General features: G+C 34.9%; 3 protein-coding genes across 3 annotated transcripts; 1 reads left to right on the top strand and 2 right to left on the bottom strand.

Moving 5' to 3' along the window:
* Positions 1–1,178: 1,178 nt before the first annotated feature.
* LOC132560951 (uncharacterized) lies at positions 1,179–6,414 on the bottom strand. The gene is made up of 6 exons (XM_060225657.1): positions 6,072–6,414; positions 5,018–5,174; positions 3,477–3,647; positions 2,072–2,187; positions 1,637–1,754; positions 1,179–1,474 (listed from the first exon to the last, which is right to left on the bottom strand). Exons 1-6 carry the CDS (start codon positions 6,344–6,346, stop codon positions 1,388–1,390), a joined length of 924 nt encoding a protein of 307 aa, XP_060081640.1. The 5' UTR covers positions 6,347–6,414; the 3' UTR covers positions 1,179–1,387.
* A 1,374-nt stretch (positions 6,415–7,788) lies between these two features.
* On the top strand, positions 7,789–14,405 carry LOC132560963 (uncharacterized). Its single transcript, XM_060225670.1, has 6 exons — positions 7,789–8,045; positions 8,884–9,031; positions 9,991–10,158; positions 12,989–13,104; positions 13,452–13,554; positions 13,956–14,405. Exons 1-5 carry the CDS (start codon positions 7,789–7,791, stop codon positions 13,513–13,515), a joined length of 753 nt encoding a protein of 250 aa, XP_060081653.1. The 3' UTR covers positions 13,516–13,554; positions 13,956–14,405.
* A 1,639-nt stretch (positions 14,406–16,044) lies between these two features.
* On the bottom strand, positions 16,045–24,360 carry LOC132560962 (tyrosine-protein kinase STK-like). The gene is made up of 13 exons (XM_060225669.1): positions 24,195–24,360; positions 23,202–23,408; positions 22,695–22,805; positions 22,247–22,306; positions 21,605–21,706; positions 20,808–20,904; positions 19,993–20,094; positions 19,658–19,761; positions 19,173–19,331; positions 17,986–18,245; positions 17,497–17,662; positions 17,008–17,139; positions 16,045–16,244 (listed from the first exon to the last, which is right to left on the bottom strand). The coding sequence occupies exons 1-13, from the start codon at positions 24,358–24,360 to the stop codon at positions 16,045–16,047; spliced, it is 1,866 nt and encodes a 621-aa protein (XP_060081652.1).
* Positions 24,361–25,278: the final 918 nt, after the last annotated feature.

The raw sequence follows: 25,278 nt of genomic DNA, 5'->3' as shown, positions 1-25,278 counted from the left end.
CCTTGCGACGTAACGAGGTTTTCATGGCGGATAGGCCAAATTTTGTTTTCGTTTTCTTACGTTGTTCGTAAACTCACGTGAATAAACTTTATTGCTTCCAATCATTGACTGCTTAGACATTCTTATAAATCTTAAATCTTAAAACAATTAAACTTAAAGCGAAATTACGCCGTCAAATTCATTTTTTGACACGTTAAGTCCAAGTCATTCAGTAAACTTGAAGGGATTCTCTGACTGTGCGTTGTAACTTTAATATCTTTGAAGAAATCATCAGTTACTTTTGAGATGACGTAGAGATATTCCCAGTATTTTGATATTATGGAACAAAGAAATCATTCGGTGAGGGAAAACATCGTCATGTCAAGTTTTTGGGGAATATTTTGCGGTGACAATGGATTTTTTACCATGGTATCTTTTTCCGCCCTTGAAAATCATTCTTGCTCAAATATTATGTATATTTCTCTATAAAAATGGACTAAATACACCAGAAATGTAACTAAAACCACAAGAGTTTTGATAATATTTCTCACTTGCTTCACAAAACACCGGTCCTACTTAAACCAGCCCGCAGACGCCCACAGACACCCGCAAGGATACATTGACGCCCGCAGGCGTTGTGGATACAATAGTTAAGAAATGAAGTTATATAATGGTTATTTTTACTTAATTAAACCCATCTGTAAAATTTCGAAGGGATTTCTCACTAATACTGCACAAAAATAACCAATATTAACATAACTAACAAAAAGAAACCCTTATATTATGTTTAAAAAAGTGTATGTACATAATTATAGACTATATCAACCGTCTAGAGGAAAATAGAGCCAAAATCTGAGTACTAAAGGTAAGGGGGAAAAAGTTTAATGCGATGATAATAAAATTTAACGTATTTTCGAGGATATCGAGGAGATAATGTAATATGTACATAATTTGATGATATTGAAATAAATTACAAATTATGTAAACAAGAGATCCCAGAGGGATCCTCGCGCCCACCGTTGTTTGAACTTCATTAGAAGTGACCAAAGGGAACATACGTATGAAATTTGAGAAAGATCAATCTAGTTTTTTCTTTTTGTAATAATAAGTTATTTACCGATACTGTCTTATGAATGTGTGGATTCATGTGTACGTTTTAAAATTGCATTTAGTTCACAAAGTTGAAACTATCGTATATACTGGATGTTTTACCCAAATTTATTGAAGGGAATTCATCGAGAAGCGACGTTTAACGTTTCATACTGCTGATACATCCCTGAGGGTTGTGACATCAGGGTTCCTCCAATAGCACACAAGTCTAATCCATCACATGAATGAAATGATTACAAATATACCATTGCTTGGTTTAAGGAACGTATATAAAATCTCTGGCAGTGTTAGGGCTTTTTTATGCCCAGTAAGACTCTTCAATAGCTGGTGACAGTTTAAAAGCCTTCCTCAAAACCATGGCAGCCTTATCGCATTCTCCAAAAGCCTGTAAGTAATGTATGAATATGTTACATTGTATTAACAATTTATGTATCAGATCAAGGAAAGACTTTGTTGAGATACTTACTCTATCATTTTAACACAAGAAAGTGACATGTGTTACAAAAACAATATTGTTTGTAAAAGCAAATGAATGAAAAAATTATACCTCAAGTTGTTCAGCTTCCTTTATCAGAGCAAGTGCTTTTTCTTCATTGTCATCAATTTTGTCCTTGCTGACCTTTTTAAACATTATATCCGTTCTTAAAATGTATTTCTTATTATCCCTGAAAACAAAGAATGAAGTGAGTGGTGTGTTGTTATTGTATAATGTAATTGCACGAAAATTAAACACAACAATGTCTTTCATTTGACCAGTCTTGCCTTTGGTCCCTAAAACTAGCTCAGCTGCGTGTAAAACTTTTTTTAACACTTATCTGTTAGCAAAAACACTGGCAGGGAAAAATAAAGGTATACTTTCTTCATTCATCAACACATGTGAGACGAAGAGGAAATGGTCCTCTATCGCCATTGCTTAACAAGAACGTCACAAGTTTATAACTGATTTATATAATAATTCGTTAAGTTAAAGCAGACAACGTACCAAAGTTTCTGGCCCTCGTGTAGACGATGATGGTTAAAAATGATAGCCATGCCGGCCTCCGGCTGGACCTTACACAAGATGTTCTTCTCTTCTGCACAATATTTCCCTGTTTCATCCTAAACATTCATATCATTTACGCAATATTAACAAATATTGCTAAAAAATAAATGGCACAAAGACATAGCCTAAAACCTAGTTTGAAGATTTTTGTTTGACTATAATAGGTCATTGATGAATTTTGTCATTACCTGGCTCTAGAACGAATAGGCAATAAAATAGAAATATACCTCGGCATACCGCTCAGTCATTTAAAAATCAAAAGACTTACACAATTTACACACAGCTCGATAAGAATTGAGAAATTTAAGCATTGAGGAATGAAATGCACTCACGACCAGTGTTATAATTTTGAGGTTTTATGGTCAAAGTGATCTCATTGAGAATTTTTTTTTCTTTGTAAGATAAGAAACTGGGATTATTTAATGCTCCAGTATTTCTTAAGAAATGGCAATAACGAATTCCACTACACAAAGATCCATCCAGAACTTCCCAAGAAAAAGCAATAATAAACTAAATAGCATTAACCAACTTTCTTTTTCAAAATCAAAGATGGTCGCCGGTCGGCCATTTATTTTTTCTGATCAGATCCAAAATTTAACCGGCAACTAAAGACCAAGGGGACCTCACATATGAAAGTGCGAGATTCATCCATTACTTCTAGAAATAGCGATTACAAACTCCCAAAGTCAAAATCAAAGATGGCAATCTGTCGGCCATATCATTTTTCTAAAGAAATAGCGATAACAAACTTTTTATTAGACTCCAAACCCGTCGGCTACAACTAGGAACCAAGGGGACCCTTCGAATGAAATGTGAGAATGATCCATCCAGAGCCTCTCAAGATATAGCGACAATGATAACGGATCGACCACGGACGTGGAGCGATCGGAATAGAGATGGTGGGCTAATAATGTTAAAATATATAATCTCTTTGTTTTTCCGTCGAATAACTTCAATTTTCAAGATTTCAATCAAATTTAGTATATTGTATAAGTCTCTGTAACTTTGCCGTGTTTTCTTTGCTGACTACAATGCTCCTTAGGGAAAAAGATGCATGTGTCAGTGCATGTACATGCTCAAACATTTATGTATCTCGCCGGTATACCAAAACTTAGACTCCCACACAACGTTTACGTTATGGGCAGTTTTATTGCGAAAGTCAGTTTCTGATTATAAAGAAATAATCCACAATATAAATCATAAAATGAATTATAACGCTTATGACGAAATTGATGGATTAGCCCTCGTATACCACCACTCTTGAATCTGCGGATTAATTAAAAAATAATAATAAACAAACGTTGAAATATTCTCATAAACAGTAGCACTAAACACTTTTACTTGCCATATGGAGTGTCTGGCTCTCGTCTACAAAGTTGGTGCTACCTCCGGTGAAATCTCCGTTGAGGTAGACCATCAGAGTTTTCATGGACCGGTGTTTCGAATCCTCCTCATAGAACCCATCAAAGTGAGGTGCAAAATGACCACCGGGATGATAACGACACAGACGGAATAACTGAAATCAAATAATGCCAAGGTTTCATATTTGTTTGGGAACCGTTTACTTTTAGAACATAAAACCAGTAAGTATTTTTGTCAAATTACTCTTAAAACACGCACACACACAATCTTTTTCAATGCCACACATCTTACTCATATGCTTCAGATGTATAAAATAAGATTTCATTGAATTCAATCAGAAAACGACAATTAGTTTAGCTATATGCACAATGTCAAAACAAGTGAGTAACAAACACTGATCCTTGTGTGAATACATATTTTACTATCAACCTCAATATTGCCAATTTAGCTGAGGATAAACATAACTGTAGTATTGCTAAAATTAATATCGCATTAAGGTATAGCAAAAGACAGAAATGCAATCATCATATTAATCCTAAACATCATAGCTTCTCAGAATAAGAAAATGATGTTGAATATTCATAATTAATCAACATAACATAGCATATTGCTGTTAATCCGGACATCTGGCTTATTTTTGTGCCGCCTGCCAAAGTCGACATATATGTATTACTGTCGCGATGTCGTCAGCACAAGGAATTTTTTCTCGATAACTTTAACCGATTAAATTCAATCTTTATACAGTGCTTCCTTACAAAAACGATTGTTGGGATTTCTTTTCAGATCCGAAGGTCAAAAGTCAAGGTCACTGTTGCTGTAAATAAGATTTTTTTATTCGCGACAACCCGAGTACACTTTAGCCGATCTACCTCAAAATTCTTCATACAGCGCTTCCTTACCAGAAGTGCTTGCTTGGGTTGTTTTCAGGTCCAAAAGTCAAAGTCAAGGTTACTCTTACTATAAATAGATTTTTTTTCATGATACCAAAGGAATTTCTTTTCATGTTTGAATGTCAAAGGTCAAGGTCATAGTTACTATTAATGAAAAAAAATGTTTTCGTACAATAAACCTTACCAAATGTCCTTGCTTGTGATTGCGTTTTAGGTCAAAAGGTCAATATCCTTGTAGTTGTAAAACGAAAATTGGCTTGTGTGAGTACAGGTTTTCTTTGGTAAATTAGAATCAAACTTCATACAATGCTTCTTAACCAAAGGAGCTTGTTTGAGATTGCTTTTCATGTGGGCTGTCCCTTTTTCTGTCGTATTTGGAGCAAAACAAATTATATAAATGGAACAAATACAATGAGCATCTATGGCTATTGTTCCAGAAAACGCATCTCCAGGAATCTTGCTGGGCAGGCGACATATCCACTTCCGTGGAATTCTTATAATCTCATAACTCTGGAAAACACACTTTCCGTCCTTACTACTACTATCTGAAATATTTCATTGTGGCCATTTTTTTAAAATTCTATCATGAAATTCAACTTCGGCTTTCAATCAGGAGTTTTGTTTCGCAGCATACCTTGTTGAGTCCAGTTGGGACCCATTTGCCTTGGACCACGCATGGAATACCATGTATATGTTGGGAATGTGGATCACTGGAAATGTCTAGCTCCTCCAGACATGACTGTATCCTGGTCCAAAGCAGGTCAGCCAGGGACTGACTTTCTATCATGATCCTGTGTGGAACATTACCGGTAAATATTACATGGAAATAAAAGAAAAAAATTGTGTATACTGATAAAACATTATTTCTACATTCCTATAACTCCCTAATGTGGTCATGTGTCGGTTAATGTTTTAACATATTGTTTCCACCTTACGTTACCTGGAATCAGCTAGATAAAAACACACTATGAGGTTTCTTTCATTGTAAAGTCACTGTTAGTGTTTGTGCCAAACGCTTGTCAACCACTGCCAGAGGAGTATTATTTTATATATAATAATATTCCGTCACGGACTCATAGTTATGTGGCCTTCGCTTCGGTTAACATCTCTTTGTCAGGTTAATTTGTGTTTGTTATTATCTTTCTCGCGCCTATACATACAGTGTATTTTAACCACATTGTTTATCCTAACAATGGTAAATGACAGAACAATATAATTTTTGCAGTTACCTTTCTCAAACATCCATTAGTATGTTAACATTTTATGAATTTCAACTTTCAGTTTCATTTTCTAAAGATATAGCAGGATAACATGACAAGCTTGTTTTGGAAAACATTTTCACGTTTATGATAATACAGAAGCTCGGACTTGAATAAAAACAGTACTGGTATTTGTAAGTAAACATGTACAAGGATAGGCAGTTTAATCTGCGGCAAAACTGAGATACACGCCGGAAACATATTTTTGACTCCAGCAATGTTGAATCACCTAGAGTAAGACATATAATATAAAAGATACGGAATCATTTCAACTGGTTTTAATGTACAGTGACAGAAAATTTTCAATAAACGTCACAAAAACAAGGAGAAATTCCAAACGCACAGAGATATGATAGTTGAATTGTACATGTATTTCGAATAATACAGAAAACAAGCTAACAATGCTTTTCATAGTGTCTTTCCCCCTACCTCTGGGCGCTTCTGTAGTTATCTTGGGCTCCGCGTATTTCTCCAAAACCTATTTTCTCTCCCCCGTCAATGATAGATGCACATTCTGTCGGCGTTAATATGTTATGTAATAGAAAACCTTCGTTTCCGAAGTCCAGGATTTCGGACCGTCGTACGTCTGCTTGTGAGTGAGCAGAGTCATATTTCACGTCTAGAGTGTGGCAGTCTTGTGATTCGCTACAGATCTTACCTTCCTCCGTACCGGCCTCAACACCGGGTATATATTCTGTCGACATGCTGTCACATCTTAGAACTGAACCAAACGTAAACTGGCTTCAATTAGTAATGATCATGACATGTAGTTGTGCAACTATGTGGTCTGTTTATGTTCCGGTTGTAACAGGCGGTGTACACACAAATTTTTACCTCCGGTAATTTTATACCGTTCAAGTCGGATGAGATTCATTATAATTTATGAATTGGATTAATTATCGATATTTAGAGGATGTATTTTTTAATATGTTTTCACGGTATATGATATTGTCTATGGGTGTCGCAACTTAATTTTCTAGTAACGTTATCTTATTTGCAGTATAACAGATTTTGTTACAAATTATTGTGTTAAAGCTGACTATGCTGTCTACTTCATTCAGGTAAATTTACTCTTATTCACATAAACTGATCTGGCACAGTCAGTCTGAACAAAATGTCTTCAAAATATATGTTATTCAAGAAAGAAAATATAATAACAATAATAATTATAAATATAAAAATGCTAGTTTACAATTGGAATTGACAGTCGGAGAGCAACCGAAAGCTATACATTTTATAAAATTGAGTTGAATCATTTATTTGACTTAAGCGTTCTGAAATTAATTTTTTTCATAATTTCATTCTTTAATAGAAAAATGTTTAGAATGGCTTTCGTGATAAAAAAAAAAAGTGGTCGTTGTATTTAATTTTTCATAGCGTTTACTCCGATGTCTTTATTTATTCAAATATCAAGAAACAGAGAGAAACCTTGATCCATACAGTAAGCATTCACGTATGTGATTTGTGACGGTAATTCGTACAAAAGTTTGTTGGTTTCTGCCCAAATCTTCCAGAGTAATAAATGTACCCAAGAGAAATATCAGGACAACGAAAAAATTTTAATTTGTTTACGTTAAAAAACGAATCAGGGCGTCACATTTGTATACCTCTTCACAAAAAAATGTACATCACAGAAATAAACATACAGAAGTTATGACAAGCACTTCACTGTTGAAAAAAGTACAGCTATTGATAACGTAGTATATATATATATAAAAACAAAACAAAAGTCTGATATCAGGCTGGAATTTATTTTATATTAAGTTATGTCGTACGTCCAGTCAAACATGGGTTAAATAGAATCAGCAGAGTAAAGCAGTGAATACAACTGTTTCGTTTGTCTTGGACTCGTCAGTAATGCATAGGGTCAAAATTTTGTAGCGATAGAGAGTCCAAAGTTATTTATAAAATTTCTAAATCAAGTTGAGAAGGTGCACAAGCCCCATAATTCTGTAAATTTCGGAGACCTGGTTTATCTAACAATTTTGAATAATCCGATTCGTGAATCTCATTCTTCCCAGAGTGGTATAAGAAAAAACAGGGTTATAAATTGTATATTCACCGCCTGTTTAAAACAGGAACAAATAGACTAAGATTGCTCTACGATTGTTTAATGCTTAAGTGTGACAACATATCGACGTGAAATATGATCGCTTTTGAGACGGATGCTGAGGGAGGTTGGAAATATAGATGTAGCTGTCGCCACACTCTAGACGTGAAATATGACGCTGCTCACTCACAAGCAGACATACGACGGTCCGAAATCCTAGATTTCGGAAACGGAGGTTTTCTATTACACAACATATTAACGCCGACAGAATGTGCATCTATCATTGACGGGGGAGAGAAAATAGGATTTGAAAGTATACACGCAATTCGACATATCTACAGAGGATCTCAGAGGTAAGGAGAACACTTAGTCAATCAATGAAGTTTCATATGAGTATTATCCGGACCTCAAAGTCAAGTGTGATATAAGTTTTAAATATCCAATTGTAAACACTAAAACATCACGATATGAACCTTTGAAGGCATATTTCATTGGACTAGGAAAATGCAGTAACGAAAAAAAAAAAAAACAGAAACAAAAGCAAAAAAACAAAACAAAAACAAAAACAAACAAAAGCAAAAAAAACAAAAACAAAAAAAAATCGATATTTTGGTTTCTGTATTCTTCAAACTACAATTTTCATCATACTTAAGTGTCATTCACTCTTATTGTCCAGTGCGTTTTGAATTTCCCTTATTTGTGGGACTTTTTGGTCATTTCCTGTCACGGTATATTAAAACCAATTGGTGATCATTCGTTTATTCATATGATTGCTTAATGTTATTTTACACGTACATGTTGAAATTTGGTGGAATGAAGATCGCTGCATACGGTTTATCTAACTAAGCATTACACATTCGTCTGCACTCCTTTTCAGTTATTGGCCATTTATTTTAAATTATTAACCAGTAATTTTTATTGAATGCATGCTCTATTTCGTTTGGTAATTTGAAATATATTGAAAAGAGAGTTCTATTTTAAAAGCCATGAATTTGTAAATTAGTTATAAATATATTCGTCATGCTAGTGTTTTACCAGCTGTTTCTAGCAAAAAATATCAAATGACAACATTTAAAATTACGGAAAAGTAGACCTAATTTGTTACGATGCATTGGCATATAAACAATTGTTTTTTTCCGAATTTCTTGCATGCGTCTTTAATGTTCTATTTACCCGTAATGTCCTGAACAGGATCACGATAGAAAGTCAGTCCCTGGCTGACCTGTTATGGACCAGGGTACAGCCGTACCTGGAAGAGCTAGACATTCCCTGTGATTCACGTTCTCAACATGTACACGGTGTGGTCAAAGACAAATGGGTCCCAGTCGGAGTCAACAAGGTACTCGGCGAAACACAGGCCACACACACGACCATCCACGATACTCAAGGGGTTACAATCACTTTCGCTCTGTACCTTTGGGACATGTCATAGTTTAATTAAAGGTTCCATGTGTAACACCATGTGGATAAGACGAAAAGGCTAGTATGATCATTTGATGTACATTAAAACGAATTCCAATGTCACTTATATTGTAATGGCTTTGAAGTTGGGTTTCGCTTGTTTGAAATCTCCAAAAGGAGCTTATTAGCCTGTGATTGGTCAGTTTTTTTCTCCTGGAACCAATCAAAATACATTGCTTATGCCTTTAATTTTCCAATGACGTGTCCCAGGGATGTAGAGAGAGAAAGTGCTCGTAACCACTAGATTAACGAGGATGATACACGACATACCTAAAGCGATATTCAGGATAATCTTGCTTAAAAACTGAAATTAAGTATGTCTGTATTCAATTGAATATGGTCATACACATATAATTCAGTTTCTAGAATCAAGTAAGGAAAGTGAACTTTCCGGAGTAGTAATTAAAATTTAGACTAGCCAGTGTCTGGAATAACGACAATATATACAATATACGTACTGTTGACAGATTGATGCGTTCACATATCGTGTGTTCTGAAGAACACGAATATTTCATGTGTAGCCTATTGTCTCAGCTGTACCTAAATATAATGTTAGTTTTCTTTGTAATATAACAATCTCTGTTGATAACCTTGTTCGAGTTCAACAAAATCTCGACATTATTTTGTATTTTATGAGTAAAGTGTGGCATGAAAGCCAGATAAGAGGGATTTTACATTTTAAATATGTTTGTTTTTGTTGTTGTTAATCCCGAAAAAGAGCTACAGTATATGAAAAAATACATGACGTACTTAATGTTATAAGGTAAGCGTCTCTCACCAGATATACATTTTTGGCATTATTAACATACAATAGTTCAACCCTACGTTTGATTTCAGTCATTCGGTCTTATTCGGTATAATCCTATTGGCCATTTTGCTCCTCAATTTGATTGGATCGAGCAGAATTCTGAACATCGGTCCATGAGAACTTTGATGGTCCACCTCAACGGGGATTTCCTAGGAGGCAGCACAAACTTTGTAGGCGACATTGAAACACTCTTTACGGTATGTTAAACAATTTCATGTGGATTATTTTGACTTTAATCCTAATTACTATTTGGAAGTTTTCTCGATAGATCGGTTCGTACATTGCAGAGAAATGAAATACGAGGGCCATTCAGTTTTAATCCTGGCATAAGTCTTAAATCAAATTAATGATTTGTATTGTTCAATCTTCTCTTGGCAGAAACGACCAATCTCACTATCCATAACGTAAATGCAAATGTTACGTGGTAGTCTGATATTGAAGTCTCCAACTAATGGCGTTTACATGTCACAGTTGATTCGATATTTATGGGCCTGTTACCATGCTATCATGACTTTTGTTCAAGAAATCGTCATCTTACAGACCGGGTTTCAAAAGATGCAGGTTGATCTCATTGAGAAATATTCTATGTCTTTGTGCGATTTGACGTTGGACATGTTTGATGCTCGGTAGTTTGCATGTTGGTTCCGTTGTTGTACACTTTGTTCAGATTTGGGAACATGGCAAAACTTATTTTCCTTGTCCAAGATTTACATGGCAGGTGTCGTCGATGAAGCAGAAGACGTTTACTCGTCCGGAACACCTGGTCTTACTCTGCTAGTACTTTTTCAGGAGTCTCCGTGTATGTCATTCTTTTTTCACATTCCCCTATTTTATTGAATTTGAGTTTGGATTGTGATTATGTTGCCATGTTGGTATTTTCAAGATGTTTGTTGTCTTGATGGTTATCTAAAACAAAAACAAAAATTAAAAAAAAAAATTATCGGAATCTCAATCGGCATTCCGTCACCAATCGGAATCATCATGCGAGGAAAATAGGAAGAATAGATTGATGAAATGTTATATTAAACAAGAGGCATATAATCTAGCTCGGATTCTGATGAACTTAGTCTTCATGATAATCTATATCAGTATGTATTGTTTATTTTTATTCTGTCATCAAAATATGTAAGAAATTAATGAGGAATCGTGGCATTCTCCATGGCATTATTTGAAAAGGATAGTAAGGCATGATAGCAGCATGATCAAATTCTCCCTACTCGACACGCACACAAAAATAATTTCATGGACTCATTGACGTTATAAACTTCAACTTTGTAGCCGGTTAAAATACACGTGAGGTTTTTCCCTGTTCAACAACAAGTTACAATGCTGTACGTCGGAATATTTTTTTTCTATTTCGGCAGCACTAGGATGTTTCCATTACTTTTTGCTAGCTCAGAAATCACACGTCCGTACATTATTGTGATATAAACAGAGCGAGTATAGTGTGTTCCGGTCAGTGTAGTTCATAACCCATGTTTTATACACATATCTCCGATGTTTTATTTCATCTGTCGCTTCCAAATGTTAAGTTAAATAAAATATGTAAACTGGATTAAAATAAGTTTGAAAGGAATGTTCCCCTACCTATAAGTTTCTAAATACGGATGCGCACTAGTAAGCGGGTTATTTTTTGAGAATTTGTTCGAGTCCCTGACTAGCACGTTTTATACGCCCGTCGAATTTCAATGGACTTGCTATGGTATACCCGAGTCGTCCTTCTGTCTATCAACAAATGGTCAAGGTTTTGGTGTAGGTTTCTTCAGTGGACTACAGTTCAGTCAGATGGTGTTTTATTGGCCTTACTTGTGCCACGAATATTTTTGGTGGGTCTAATATCAATGATATTGACTCAAATTTCAAATCTTTTTACAGATTTTTGCTAACCCTTCCGTTCCTTTAGTGATCTTCCGGTCACGATGAGATGGATGTTATTATGGCGTCTATCAATAATGATATGAATTCGACTGATAGAAATACTTTTTCCCCAATATTCAATGGTCTACATTTCATTAAATTAATTTCATTTTTCAAAATGATTAACATGTTACTTTAGGAAGCTTTGGCATTAATGTTTTTCTTAGGTCTAGGATGGATGGATTCAATATGAGAAAATAATTGAAATATTTATGCATTTAGACACGAGTTCCAGGTACCTTTAATATTAACAAATAAAAAAATGTGTTAGTATGGCAAACTACTGACACGCTATAATCGGAAAAAAGCCATGCAAAACTTGCTTGGCGCTCTTTATACAGTTGACAATTGCTGGCCTTGCTTGAGGTTTGGACAACCATTGGTTATTATCTAGCACATGCACTAAAGCTACTCTCTCTTGATCTGTATGTATCTCGAAGATTTTTCTTGACTTAACATATTTTTTAGAAGGTTTTTAATGCAAATCAAGCGCCACAATGCTTGTTGTTCAATTTTGTGCTGGCTTCTGAAATGCTAACTATACCAACATTTTCGGAAACTGTAACGACCATCCATCGTAACACAAACCGCACAAAGCAAACTTCTATGATGTCGCCATTGTGCGAAAATAGCACGGCACTGCACTGTATGTAGGACATGGTGCAGCCGTTTTAATCGATGCTTTCACAATAGCAATGTCTTTTCCCGCCTGACCCTGTTTCCTGCTTCATGTTATTTTATCATTCTTAATTTACTGACCCGCCTGAGAATTTCTTAAAGAGCCAGCAAAAGTGTCGCCTGTACTGCACATCTCTACACGATATCTGTTTTTGCTGTGTATGTAAATATTGTATTTCAAAGTCACTGGTCATCAGTGCTAAGTTAATATCAAGCTGAATTTAAAACTTGCACGCTAATTGATATTCAGTTGTTTTTGTGGTGAGCAAAACTGCTATGTTATCATATTGCCTGATCGTACAGAAAGTTGGTAGTGACAGATTTTATTGAATGACCTTCGTATTATGGTTAAACCAGTGGCTCTGCTCCAGGTAATTTAGAGCAGGTTATTGTAATTTTGTGTCAGTTTATTTGTATGATATGAATGTTTAGGATGGAACTGGAACATGCTCTGCTCGAGAGGAAGACTCCCTTTTTACGATCCAGCCGGAGTCCGGTATGGCTATCATATATGACCATGGTTGTCTAGTCGAAGGCCAAAAGCCTGGGTACGTGTTGTCTGCATTTAGTTAGTAAATAGTTACAGAGACCAACTGTATACTTACATGTATGACTTTTTTGTCAAGCATGAGAAATGCATTCCATCTTTGTCTCGAATGTGTTGAAGTATACCTGTATTTTCCTTGCCGCTGTTAATTCACCTTTGAAATTTTGTGTTGGACAGCAAAAGCGAATTTTAGATCAATTGTTCAGCACAGAATATTTGTACACTAAATTAAGCTGGTTGTAGGAACTAAAGCCTAGACTGGCTATATGAAAGACTTTTTTGTTTATTTTTCCGTGCATTTTCATTATACAATAATAACTCACCACTGACCTTACTACTTATTTTCAGGGGTGATAAGACATACATTCTACGAACGGTTTTAATGTACAAAAGACAGCAGGGACAAAATTGACAACAAAGAATTAAAAAGCACTACATCTGACAACAGAAGGTGAAGAACTATCTTTATCTTTTATAGTAAACAAACCAGTTTTCTTTTACTTTGTATTCAAACCAAACGGTTTTGGCCATTGCGTTTTTAAACAAAGCTGTTTTCAACATTACGTTTTCTTATGTTAAATGATAAGAGTCAGTATCTCAAAAACACTTTCCTTGCACATATGTGTAAATTATTGTTTCTTCCATGCTTTGAGAGAATGCGATAAAGTTACCATGGTGTTCAGAAATGCCTTTAAATGGCCATCAGCTAGTGAAAAGTCTTACTGCGCATAAAACACCTAAATGCATTCTTGGATCTTCTATATATTCCTAAGCAACGGTTTATTTGTATTTATGGAATATCCATGTGATAACTAGCGGGGTTACGGTTTATATACATAGGTAATTTTACAGGTGTTTTTTTCTGGTCCAAACACTAATGTGGTAACCATTAGAGATGCAGAGACAGTAGGAAATGTGTAATGCCGCTCACCGATGGATTCATCTCAATTTATTTAACATGGCAAGGAAGTGGTTGTCTGCAATAAAGACGCAGGATAATATCTAAATGATGTAAAGCATATTGGGAAAAACCAAACCTGAAGGAGGATATAATGTATCTGAATTGGTATTTGATACGAAAATGAACTTGCTCATTGTCGGGCTAGAGACGAGACGAACGTGTGGCTATATACCTTCATTGGTCTATAGTTCTATTGGTATTTTTAATTATTGTGAAAAGGAAAAATGACTACACATCAGAGAAAGACGTTGTACAATGATGCATCATATAACTGTCACGGTGATTTAAGCTTAGAAGTCTATTAATATTTACTGATAAAACACTTTAACTTTATTGTGATATGTGACAATTTTTTTATTTATTATAGAAAAATATATATTTTTCTGTGATGATGCAAAATATGTAATTGTCTATATCTAAACTTATACAATTTTTTGTCGATTATTGACAGGAAATGAAAGAATGCCTTTGAATTATTATTGTATACTTTGAAACCAACAGGAAAATTTGCCAACGGGTTCTGCATTCAAAATCAAAATTTAAGATTTTTACACGAAAAAAATGTTGAAAAAGACCAAAGTAAATCTAAAAATTTCCAGATTACTGGTGTTAACAACATGTGACTCGGTGCCATGGGTTGACGTGCTAAAATGCAATGAATTAGCCTTTGATATTGTTCTTCTGAGATGTCATGCGTCCTTTTCTATTGAATTGCAAGCGCTAATGCGAGTCAAAATGTTTAAGACCATGGAACCCTATATCCAGCATCAGGTTAGAATGTGTTCATTGAAGTTGGTGATCAAAGAGTAATAAAATACTGAAACTGAACTTTGATTGTTTTATTATTTTGTTTAAAAATTATCACAGCACACATTACTGAAACGTATGCATCAATACTAACAACTAGTCTATTTTCACAAGCGCTGACCAATGACAACTTTCCCAAAACAACAACGGTATAGTTTTCAGGAACTTTGTTGTCAGTATTAATACTAAATGTGATAACTGATAACTTAGGACCTACTAAGCACGGAGGACAATGAAGTAACTGTTGTATTCAAATATCTATATCTCAATGGACATTTATCATACTCGTCTTTTTTCATTTGTGAATGTGAATATAAGGTGTCTGTTGACAGGTTACCAACTGACAGATTACTGTGGTGTCCACCGCAACCTTCATTTTTGCTGCCAATGAACTTAATTGTTAATCCAACCAGCTGTTCAAATGGATACCATTTAGCTGGGAGGTAATCCCATGTTACACAGTGATATGATACCCACCGAATGGGAGGTTACATTCGCTTATTTTATCTGCTATCAGTACATAAATATCGGGATAACTGGGAAAATCCTCTTCAGCCAGAATATTTTAAGATCGGCGACTCTAAAGATGAATGGTAATTACCCATTCTATGAGTGCAGTCATGTCTCATTTTTAACTTGGCCTTGATGACGATGTAGTATCCTCGAGTCACAAGTCCCTCGCCGTCCAGTCGATATCATGAATCAAAGAAATACTACGATAAAGGTGTTAATTGAACAATAGATGGGTTCTGTTTGTAAATAACACTTCGAATTATGCAAAATTGTTCAAAACATCTGAACATCGCATTTTCAAAGAATACATATCGTTATATAACGTTGGATACAAACATAAAAATATACTGAATTTCTTCTATGAATCTCAATTAAATTGCCTTTCACTACTTTTGTTTAATATCCACGACGAAGGGCGATATTTCCATGAACGAAGTTTTTCCTCGGGAAACACCTATTGCATTGCCCTCGTCTTTGGAATTAATCTTTTCAACAGAATATTCATGTTATTAGTGAAGTTTGCACAAACTTCTATTGAATGTTCAACACGATAACAGAAACATTCTTCCTTAATTCATAATGACTTGAATCTGAGAGTAATAAACTTCTCAACAACCTATTTGGAAGGTTTGGTTGATGACACTTGTTGTATACTCATGTTTAAATTGGGAAATTGTCCTTTTTCAAATTATAATAATAACTATCAAAGAAGTGATACAAGTAGTCGAAAGAAGGTCTCTTTTTAGGCTTAACGTCCCATGTACGCATCATGATGTTGTACACAGGTTGGGGGCAGTTCCTTGGAATTGGCATTCTGTAGCCTTTCTCAATCTTCTTTAGAATCTGGTCACTTCGTATGCCTAAGGAAAACAATACAAAACAGGTTACCGATAGCGAACAAAACATTCGTGTCAGGAATTATCATCAATTCATTTACATTTGATTGATTATGTTTATTGAAATTTAACTGAAGTTTAACTGAATGACAAGTTGGCTTACAGCCCTGTTAAAACTTATATCGTATATAAACATAGTTACATAATTATGATTAAAATTAAAATTAAAGTTGCACATCATATCAGAAGTAACGAAATAATAATACATCTAAATGTTAAAAGTCTTCAATAATTCCGATTTAGGGCAAACTGTCAAGTCTGCCATATATATATCGATATAACGTGGAATTTTTGCTATAAGAAAGGGTTTCGTCATGCGTCAGCTGGCATACACATGGAATAAAACATAACTGCTCCGCTTTCTTCCATAGACATGTAAAACTATTAAATTTACACTCGCAAAATTGGAAATCAAGGCAATCTACATCAGAAACAAAACTCGATCTTTTCCTTCAACGAAACATACATGGACAGCTTTCCACCAGGCTCTATGATAAGCGTGATTATTTCAATTTCCCTACTGTAAATTTCACATTTCTGGAGAGAAACATTCCTGTGGTGTTTAAATGTCGCAGTTAATTCGATATTTAAAGGCATATTCCGGTCATCTTCTGTAACACCTGGTCTAATTTTTCCTTGTACTTTTTCAGGGATATCCATTGCCTTTAAAGACATCCTTTAGATTCTTGGATTCCACTTTAGAATTGCTTGTTAACAATCCACTTACCAGCATAAGGCACTTGTCCGTACGTGATTATTTCCATTAGTAGAATACCGTACGACCACACATCAGACTTCATTGTAAATTTGCCTAAAAAAGCCGCCTCGGGCGCCGTCCACTTTATAGGGAAAATATTACCTATAGCAGTGCAAAAGAAAAAAAGAGAGTATGCCAAATAGTTTTCAGAATAGAAACAATAAAAAATAGAACGGGGGAAAATCTTCAACAACAGTTAGAATTACAATGATAGTTATGAAGAATAACACACAATCTGTACATTTTTTCCATTGTTACTAACACCATTTAATGAAAGTGAAATTAATTCTAAAACGATTATAACAACTATTCTGCAGATGGTTGTAAAAAAAATTGTCTAGGCTCTTTGTGCTTCTCTGTTTGCAGAGGATCCTTATAATTACGTGTATGACTTTCAATGATATACGATTAATTCAGGAAAATATGTTCCGTAAAAGTACCAAACATCAGTGCACGTACCCATCATATTCATATGCGGGTTTTGGTAATCGTACCCCTCGATGATTTTAGCCAATCCAAAGTCGGCAACCTTCGCGATGTTTCCGTCACCGATGAGGATATTTCTTGCTGCCAGGTCTCGATGAATGAAACGCTTCGTTTCTAGATAGGCCATTCCACTGGCAACCTAGGTTATGATGTAAAAAGAAGGAATTCAATACATTTTCTATGATAAATGAAAACCGATGAATTGATTTTCCTGGACAGGAATTTTGAGAAAAAAATTTCACGCTTTAAAGCAAGTTGTATAACACATAACACATAACTTTAAAGTAGAAAATTTCTAATGTTTACATCTATTTCTCAAACAAAACAAAAGAAGCCAATAAAGTGTCAAAGTTGATTTTACAGATATTTCCTGTATGTGCCATTTTGGTTTCACAAGACTATGGAGACCTGCCTTTTACATTTCAACTTAATACAAATGATTTACATTTATTAATAATTTACCTGTGCAGCTATGTCTATCAGATTGGGAAGTTTAAGTTTCCTCCCTTCCTTATTTTTGAGAAATTTTGCGAGACTGCCTTTCGTCACATATTCCGTGATGATGTAAATGGGCTCATCTTGTGAGCAAACGGCGTATAGACGCACAAGGTTGGTATGTTTTAACTGGCGCATAATATGTGCTTCTACCATAAACGACTGAGGCGACATTGAACCAGGACGCAGTGTTTTCACGGCAATAAATGTATTCTTGTTCCATGTTCCTGTTTATCAGAAACACAATATATTTATCAACTTATTTTGTATTATCTGGCGTCTTATTTAGAGTTAATCACGCATTGGTCTATATGATATGAGAGAGTATAAAAATAAATAAATATGTGTTGTTTTATCTTTTTATGTATAAATTATTTTTATATTCCGTCAAATATAAAATTATTCAAAACTATTACAACCTTGGAAAGATGATATGTGATTTAAAGATATACTCCAAATGTTCAATCGTAACGTCTATTGCACCTTTCCAGACGGTCCCAAAATGGCCTTGACCGACCTCCGCAATGAACTCAATAGTGCCCCGGTCGAGTTCCCAATCCTCCTTTGTTTCCCGAGACATATCATACAATACTGGTTGTGGAATAGGGCAAGGTGCTGTGAGGGTGTGACATAGAATTCCCTTGTCGTCTAAAATATATTTTGTACCATTGTTACCACAGGATGTAAAGTATTGTGAAATTCGTAGCATTAAATTACCCCGTGTCTCGTTTCGGTTACAAATAAAAGTATAAAAATTGAGACTAAAAATAATCTTCGAATTCAATCAAATATCGGTAAAAGATTGGTGTGCATCATCAAAAGCTCAATGGGAAAATCCTCGTAACTGATCGTGTCAATGATATCTAAAAAACGATAACATTTGTACAAAATTTTGACAACTTTTTTATTTATGAAATATGAAAACGCTTTGTAAATAAATGTAATTATGATAATTTCGGAACTGGGTTGGCATATAGAGTAGAACAAGGTCAATGCATGTATTGCAATGGTAAGTCTAGACAAGGCGATTGCCATGTTCTGGAAAGCAGTAACAGTACTCAGCTTTTTAAAGCCAAAAATTACATATTTAAGCGAGGTGTTTATTTTTTATTTTGTGTGAATTCTGCAATTCAAATGATGTTGGTGTAACATACCCATGTAGTGCATCACCAGCTGAGGGAGACTCTCGAAGGAACGCTGGAGAGTGAGGTAATAGGACAAAGCTCCATTTTCTACTGTTTCTTTCAATCTATAGTGTTTCACCGACTCGTTGTTGTTGTCTTGGTTGTATCTCATCGACAGAAAATAACCCTCTGGTTGAGAAAGAACACAAGTAAAAAAACATTTATTTCACTTACACAATGTTTTTTTTATAACAATGGTCAAATACAAAAATTATGTTCAACTTACATCAATTACTCTTACTGGAGTTTGACGGTGAAAGGAAACCCAGTATCAGTGGGGTCTCCCATTCGGGAAGGTAACCTTGTACATTTCACATCTGATAGGCGAATCAAACCCCGGTCACCTCGACTTTATCAAATAGAATACTATACAGTTTGAAAGGAAAACATTGTATTTAAAGGCGCTATTAACGTTCATTTTTCGAACTGGAAAAAATAATGCATTTCATACTTACTAACTCCCGTCTCTGGTTTTCGTATTAGAAAAGTTCCCGTTATAAGTCGTGGTCTCATCAGCAGTCGTTCACTCTCACGTAAGGAAATCTGACCACCATACCACCTGAATACAAAATCACCATAGATACAACTCCATAATCAAAATGTTTTCTATTTTGATCGCTCGCTTACGTGTTACTTAAGGGGGTTACAAGAATGGCGACTGTGTTACGATACCACCGGTAATAAAAAAAAAATACATTTTGCCTTCCAATAGAATTTTATGAATATACATTAAAGTATGGAAGAAAACAAGTCAATAACCGTTTTACCGTTCTTAGCCTTGTTGACTTACGGATATATGTTCATGGTTCCCTCCCTCGCCACATAGGCAGAAGGTATGTAGCCCTGTCGTGTCCCATGCTTCTGTTTGGCCACCCACCAGTCGGCCTCTTTACTGCAACACCGAGTTGGCAATTAAAACATGCAGCTGAAAATATTCCTATGTAGGTACGATGCAAGCACCATCTTGTGTTTAGAATTAACATGATTAAGCTAACACATAAAGCAAAATCTGTTCAAGTAGAATTAAGCTTTAGCACATTTTAAAACAATATTTGTTTGCCAGAATTCATCTGCGTAATACCTGTGAATTGTAGTCTACCTCATACAGGATTTCGCAGCTGCATACAATTTAAACTATATAGACAAATATGAATTTTCAAATATAGACACATTCTTACACTGTATTTGCCGTAGATTTCACTAAACATCAATTTTGAAACAAAACATTGAGCTTATTTGCCGCAAATATATAAATATTTTCCTTTCTAGAAAGAACTTTAAAGCGCCTCTCAAGTAGAGAGTAAATGAATAGACTCGTCCTCGAAAGTGAAGGAGTAAGAACAATACTGCCAAAGGGAACTACCACCATGTTGTTATAGTAACCTACGTAAAAACATTCAACTCAAACGAGAAACACATCATCGGAAGAGGAGAACATCAATTCGCTTATTTTCATCCTAGCTGGACAGATATCTGCTGAATACTACATCAGTTTCAGGCTGCAGTCTTTACGGAACAAATGACAAATTGACAACCTTTGTCTGATGTAAAATTCCGTGGTCAACAAATTTGAGGGATGTAAAACCTGGCATTTATATTACGTACGCGTCTACTAATAAAAGGATTTCGCCCCTTCTTATGTCCATGTCTCCCTTCATCCTGGCCTGGTAGTCATGGAGGACCAGAAGGTGACTGTCACGGGCTGTAACAAATTACATATTAAATAAGATAGTCATAAATACGAGTATATCTCGAATGACGAAGGTTACATGTTCTGTGCATAATATTTGCTGATTGCTCTCGAAATAGCAGTGTATTTACACTTTCTGCGTTAAGGGTTTTCTATTTTTATTACGTAGCTACATTGCTTTAGTGGTATGCCATTAATTTCTTTATTTTCTAAATGTTTCATATATTTGTAATACGCCCAAGCGGAACTATGACTTGCTGAAAATTTTATTTGTTTCCATAATGATATCATAACTTGCTGGCGTCAAATGACATTGTGACGAAAGAGATGTACAGTGCGAAAATAACGATTGCTCTCACTAATGATAATAAATGCGCCACTTTTCAGGTCTTTGGTGACTAACACCACACCTATACTGTATAGATTACATGCAAAATTTGCCGAAACGGGATAAAAACTTAGATATTTCGTCTCGTTTGACAAATGTAGTATGAGTACTATTAAATGTCATTAATTATTAAATAATAGCATATCGCTTACAACATAATCGAACAATGTCATTTTACCATACTGCTATGTGTTGATTTGTACAGTAAACCCCGTTAATCCGAACACATCATTCCAAACTCAGATTGATTTTCGTATATTTTGTATGATTAGATTAAACAAACATTTCCGGTCTAGCTTCCGTTTGTGACAGTAGTATAATTACCTGGTCCACTGTAGTTTTCTTTCTTTTGTGCTTTCGTTGGTGCCACTTCCGTTCTGCTAGTCACAGCAGTCTTCACACTGGACATCGAGTTTGGCATACTCGCTGTCAATTTCAAAATCAATTTATATTTAAATTTCTTGCTGTCATTTTATTTATTTAATTATTTTTCTTCAAATGATACACTGGTGACCGTCTCACTTAATACGAATCCGAATATATCTATCTATCTATCTGTATATTGTTAATACCATATCCGGAATACTTAAACGTCTGATTTTGAAATATTGACTTTTTTGTTTTCAAATAAGTTACTTTAAGTATGGAAAACAGCTGCACTTAATTAAACTAATTTTTGTATTTATATAATTAATTCATTGAAAGCACTAAGTTTTACATATAATCATTAATTTTCACATATTTATTCACATGCTGCACTAAAAAAATACCCGTCCATTTCTCTCCTTAATGTCTTTCCTGAAAATCAACAATACCCGTATGTACCGTTGTATGCATGTATGTATGTATGTATGTATGTATGTATGTAGGTATGACCATTGATAGACCAGTTTGTGTGTAGATCGCGAGGTCACTACCTATATCTCCGGTAAAGGGTGTATAGATATTAATACATTATAAATTTACCTGCTACTGGTCTCGGCTTACTTGGTGCTTTCGTCTTATTTAATTTTGGCTGTTTTATTTCTGAAAGAAAAACAATTATTCTAGGAACCTTTACAACAGCATGAAGGTAATTTGATATAAACTAAAGGAATATATACGTTGATATCTTTATAATTTCAGAACTGTTATTGAACTATTTGTATTATGTGAAAATTTAATTCGATTTGGCAACTTGACACATTAGCTAACATTAGTATGTCCGAAGTTTTTTAAACATTTGATCGTTTCCAAAATCAACTTTTAAACTAAAATCATGTCCGTTGTTGCTTTGCTGTTTCATCATTTCATAGATATCTATCATATTAAGATAAAAGCATTCTATTTATTTTAGTAAAATGTTTTCAGATCAGATTCCCTCTCTCTTTCCATTTGAAGCACCAGATGTAATCAGCGTTTATGACGTCGTTACCTGGTGAGGCAGTGGAGTTGTCAGATCCCTTTGCTGCTGGTACTTTCTGTGGTGGTGATCCCTCACTCGGTTTCTTTCGTTTCGTTGTGGTTGTGACTTTAGTTGATCGCTCTGTGATTTATCAAGTTAAAAAAATCAGGTTATAATCATATATATATAATCTCTTGTTCTCAATCATTTTGTATTTTGCTTAAGAATAATTATATAAACATGGATTTCCAAATTTTAGACAGGTGCGATATTACGTTTTCATTCGATATTCTGCGTGAACGCCTCAGAATACTCTTCTGTTGACACGATAGGTAAAGCACCTGCCTTTTATCAATACAAACAAATAGTAGACAAAGAATGGCTTGAAATAGAAATAACTTTCTTATTTCAGCTGAGGACTAAGGTGTTGGTATTGAAAACGATATCTTATTTAACTTTAATACGTTTTTCCGTCAAATTCCATATGATATTGTGATTTTCTGTATTAACAACAAAACAGTCCAAAACAAAGCGTACCTGGTTTGTCGACAGAAGACCTTACGGGCGTGGGGATAGTTTCGTTACTCTTCGGAGCACCGTCGATTGTAAGCAAGTTCCCGTCCATGTAGGTCTCATCTCTTGGAGTGTTCTCATTCTTTGTGATCGTCTTCGGCTTCTTTGTTGCTTGTGCCTTAGGTGGACTAGCTTTGGATACAATGACTTTCTTCTTCTGAGTGTTGGCATCTAAAAGTAGTAGGTGACAAACTGGAATGGACAGACTATACGTCGTGTTCTTTTCATACTGAATGGCTACAAGGTTATATTGTGAATCACTGTCCCCAACTCTTCTACAACTTTTAGCTTAAGGTGACATAGGATTTCAATTTGGTTTTGGTATACAGAATTTTTTTCATTAAAAAGTGTGATTAAGTGGCGAGATATACATTGGTGTAAGGTTATTTAGGAGGTTACATTACTTGGGCATAAGGACATAGTTTAGATTTTTAACTTTGAAATCTTGGAAATCTAAATCTAAATAAAAATATCATAATCGACATTACGGTTACTAAATTTTTTTTGTTTAGTATTTGTGTTATTCGTCTTAACTGTATGATTCTAGTTTCTTGCACAAATAAAGTGTCTGGTCAGTATAATGTTATACTAACACAAATTTTATTAGCGGAGTTATGAAAATCAAAGGATCAGTTTATTGAATGGTCCTAGCAGTCAACATTCTATGATAATTCTGGAGAAGATAGAAACACAAAATACATAACATCGTAAAGCTCTGACATATCAGATCGGAAGATCAAAGTAATATAGCATAATCAGCGACTGTATCAACTGTGAAGTTGTGGGGCCATGTGCGATATAATACGGAAAAATAACATTTAACACTTGTGAGAAATATGAGCTTCTTCAACCATGTCATAAAACATTACACCAGATTTTCGTCTCAACATTATGCTAATAGTGTCGTCTGTAAGGGGAGACAACCGCGTAGGCTAGATTTTAATAGCTACGACTTACCTGTTTGGACTTCAGTGGTGTAACCAACAGGAGACTGTCTATTGCTGGGCATATTGTAATCCTCCTCAGGAAACACAATCTGCTTCTGAGGCTTGCCCGTCTTGCTGGTGGTATTTTTCACCTTTACCTTAGCCTTGCCGGCCCCTCCGGGTTTCGTCTTGTCCATGATAAAGTATGTTTGCTACTAACCTACATAGCAACGATAAAGGAATATGTCTTATATTTGATCACAGTGACAGCAAAATGATATACACTGTAGTTTTTTTTCTTTGTGAAATAAAGCGGTAAACAACGGGGTAAGAATAGACTTGAGCAATTCAAGAAAAGTGGTTGAATGTCACGTCTTACTCTGCATGGTTTCATTATGCATTTTCCTTGCAGTTTCCTAATATCTAATGAGTACATACATATCAATTGTACTTCTAACAACGATGGTCAGGAGAGATATTGAACATAAATATAACCTCTGTTTCGTTGATGGATTAATGCAAACTCTACGTTGTATTCCGTTACATATTTCCCCCATATTTATATATAATATTAATGTTATAGAACTATATACGTTTTGTCCATGATAGCGACATGTGCGGCGATTGTTCTTCAATGTTCAATATCTGTACATCTGCCAATTTCTCTCAGTGTTAACGATCATTACCAAATAGAATGGTCAACTTACACGTGCTTAGTATTTCCAATTTTTTTTAAAAATTGTACATCAATAGTATTAGTTTAGTTCAGCATATACATAGACCAGGCCCCTTCTCATATAAAGTTGAAATTTTCTCTAAAAATAATCCTTTAAGTAAAATGACAGCGCCACTCGAATAATCCATGGAATTGTGTATTACCAGATTTTGTAAGCTGTATATATTCTTGATATTCTTTTTAATCAAAGTACACAGTTTACGAGGAGGTCAAAAATAACCCACATTGTACATGATAAGGAAATTTTACGCAATCAGGCCCGTACTAGTTTCTCGGGTGCTAATAGTCATTAATACAAATATATCGATGTTGGCTATTAGAATGTATCGGTGCTTTGAGAAATGGTTCTATTGCATTGCTATACTTTTCTACTCCAAAA

This window comes from Ylistrum balloti, unplaced genomic scaffold (assembly GCF_031769215.1).
Source record: "Ylistrum balloti isolate Yb309-2 unplaced genomic scaffold, AGI_CSIRO_Ybal_v1 Utg371132, whole genome shotgun sequence".
NCBI classification, from domain to species: Eukaryota; Metazoa; Mollusca; class Bivalvia; order Pectinida; family Pectinidae; genus Ylistrum; species Ylistrum balloti.
Note: the sequence above shows the minus strand (reverse complement) of the source record. Positions and strands in the feature narration are given on the sequence as shown.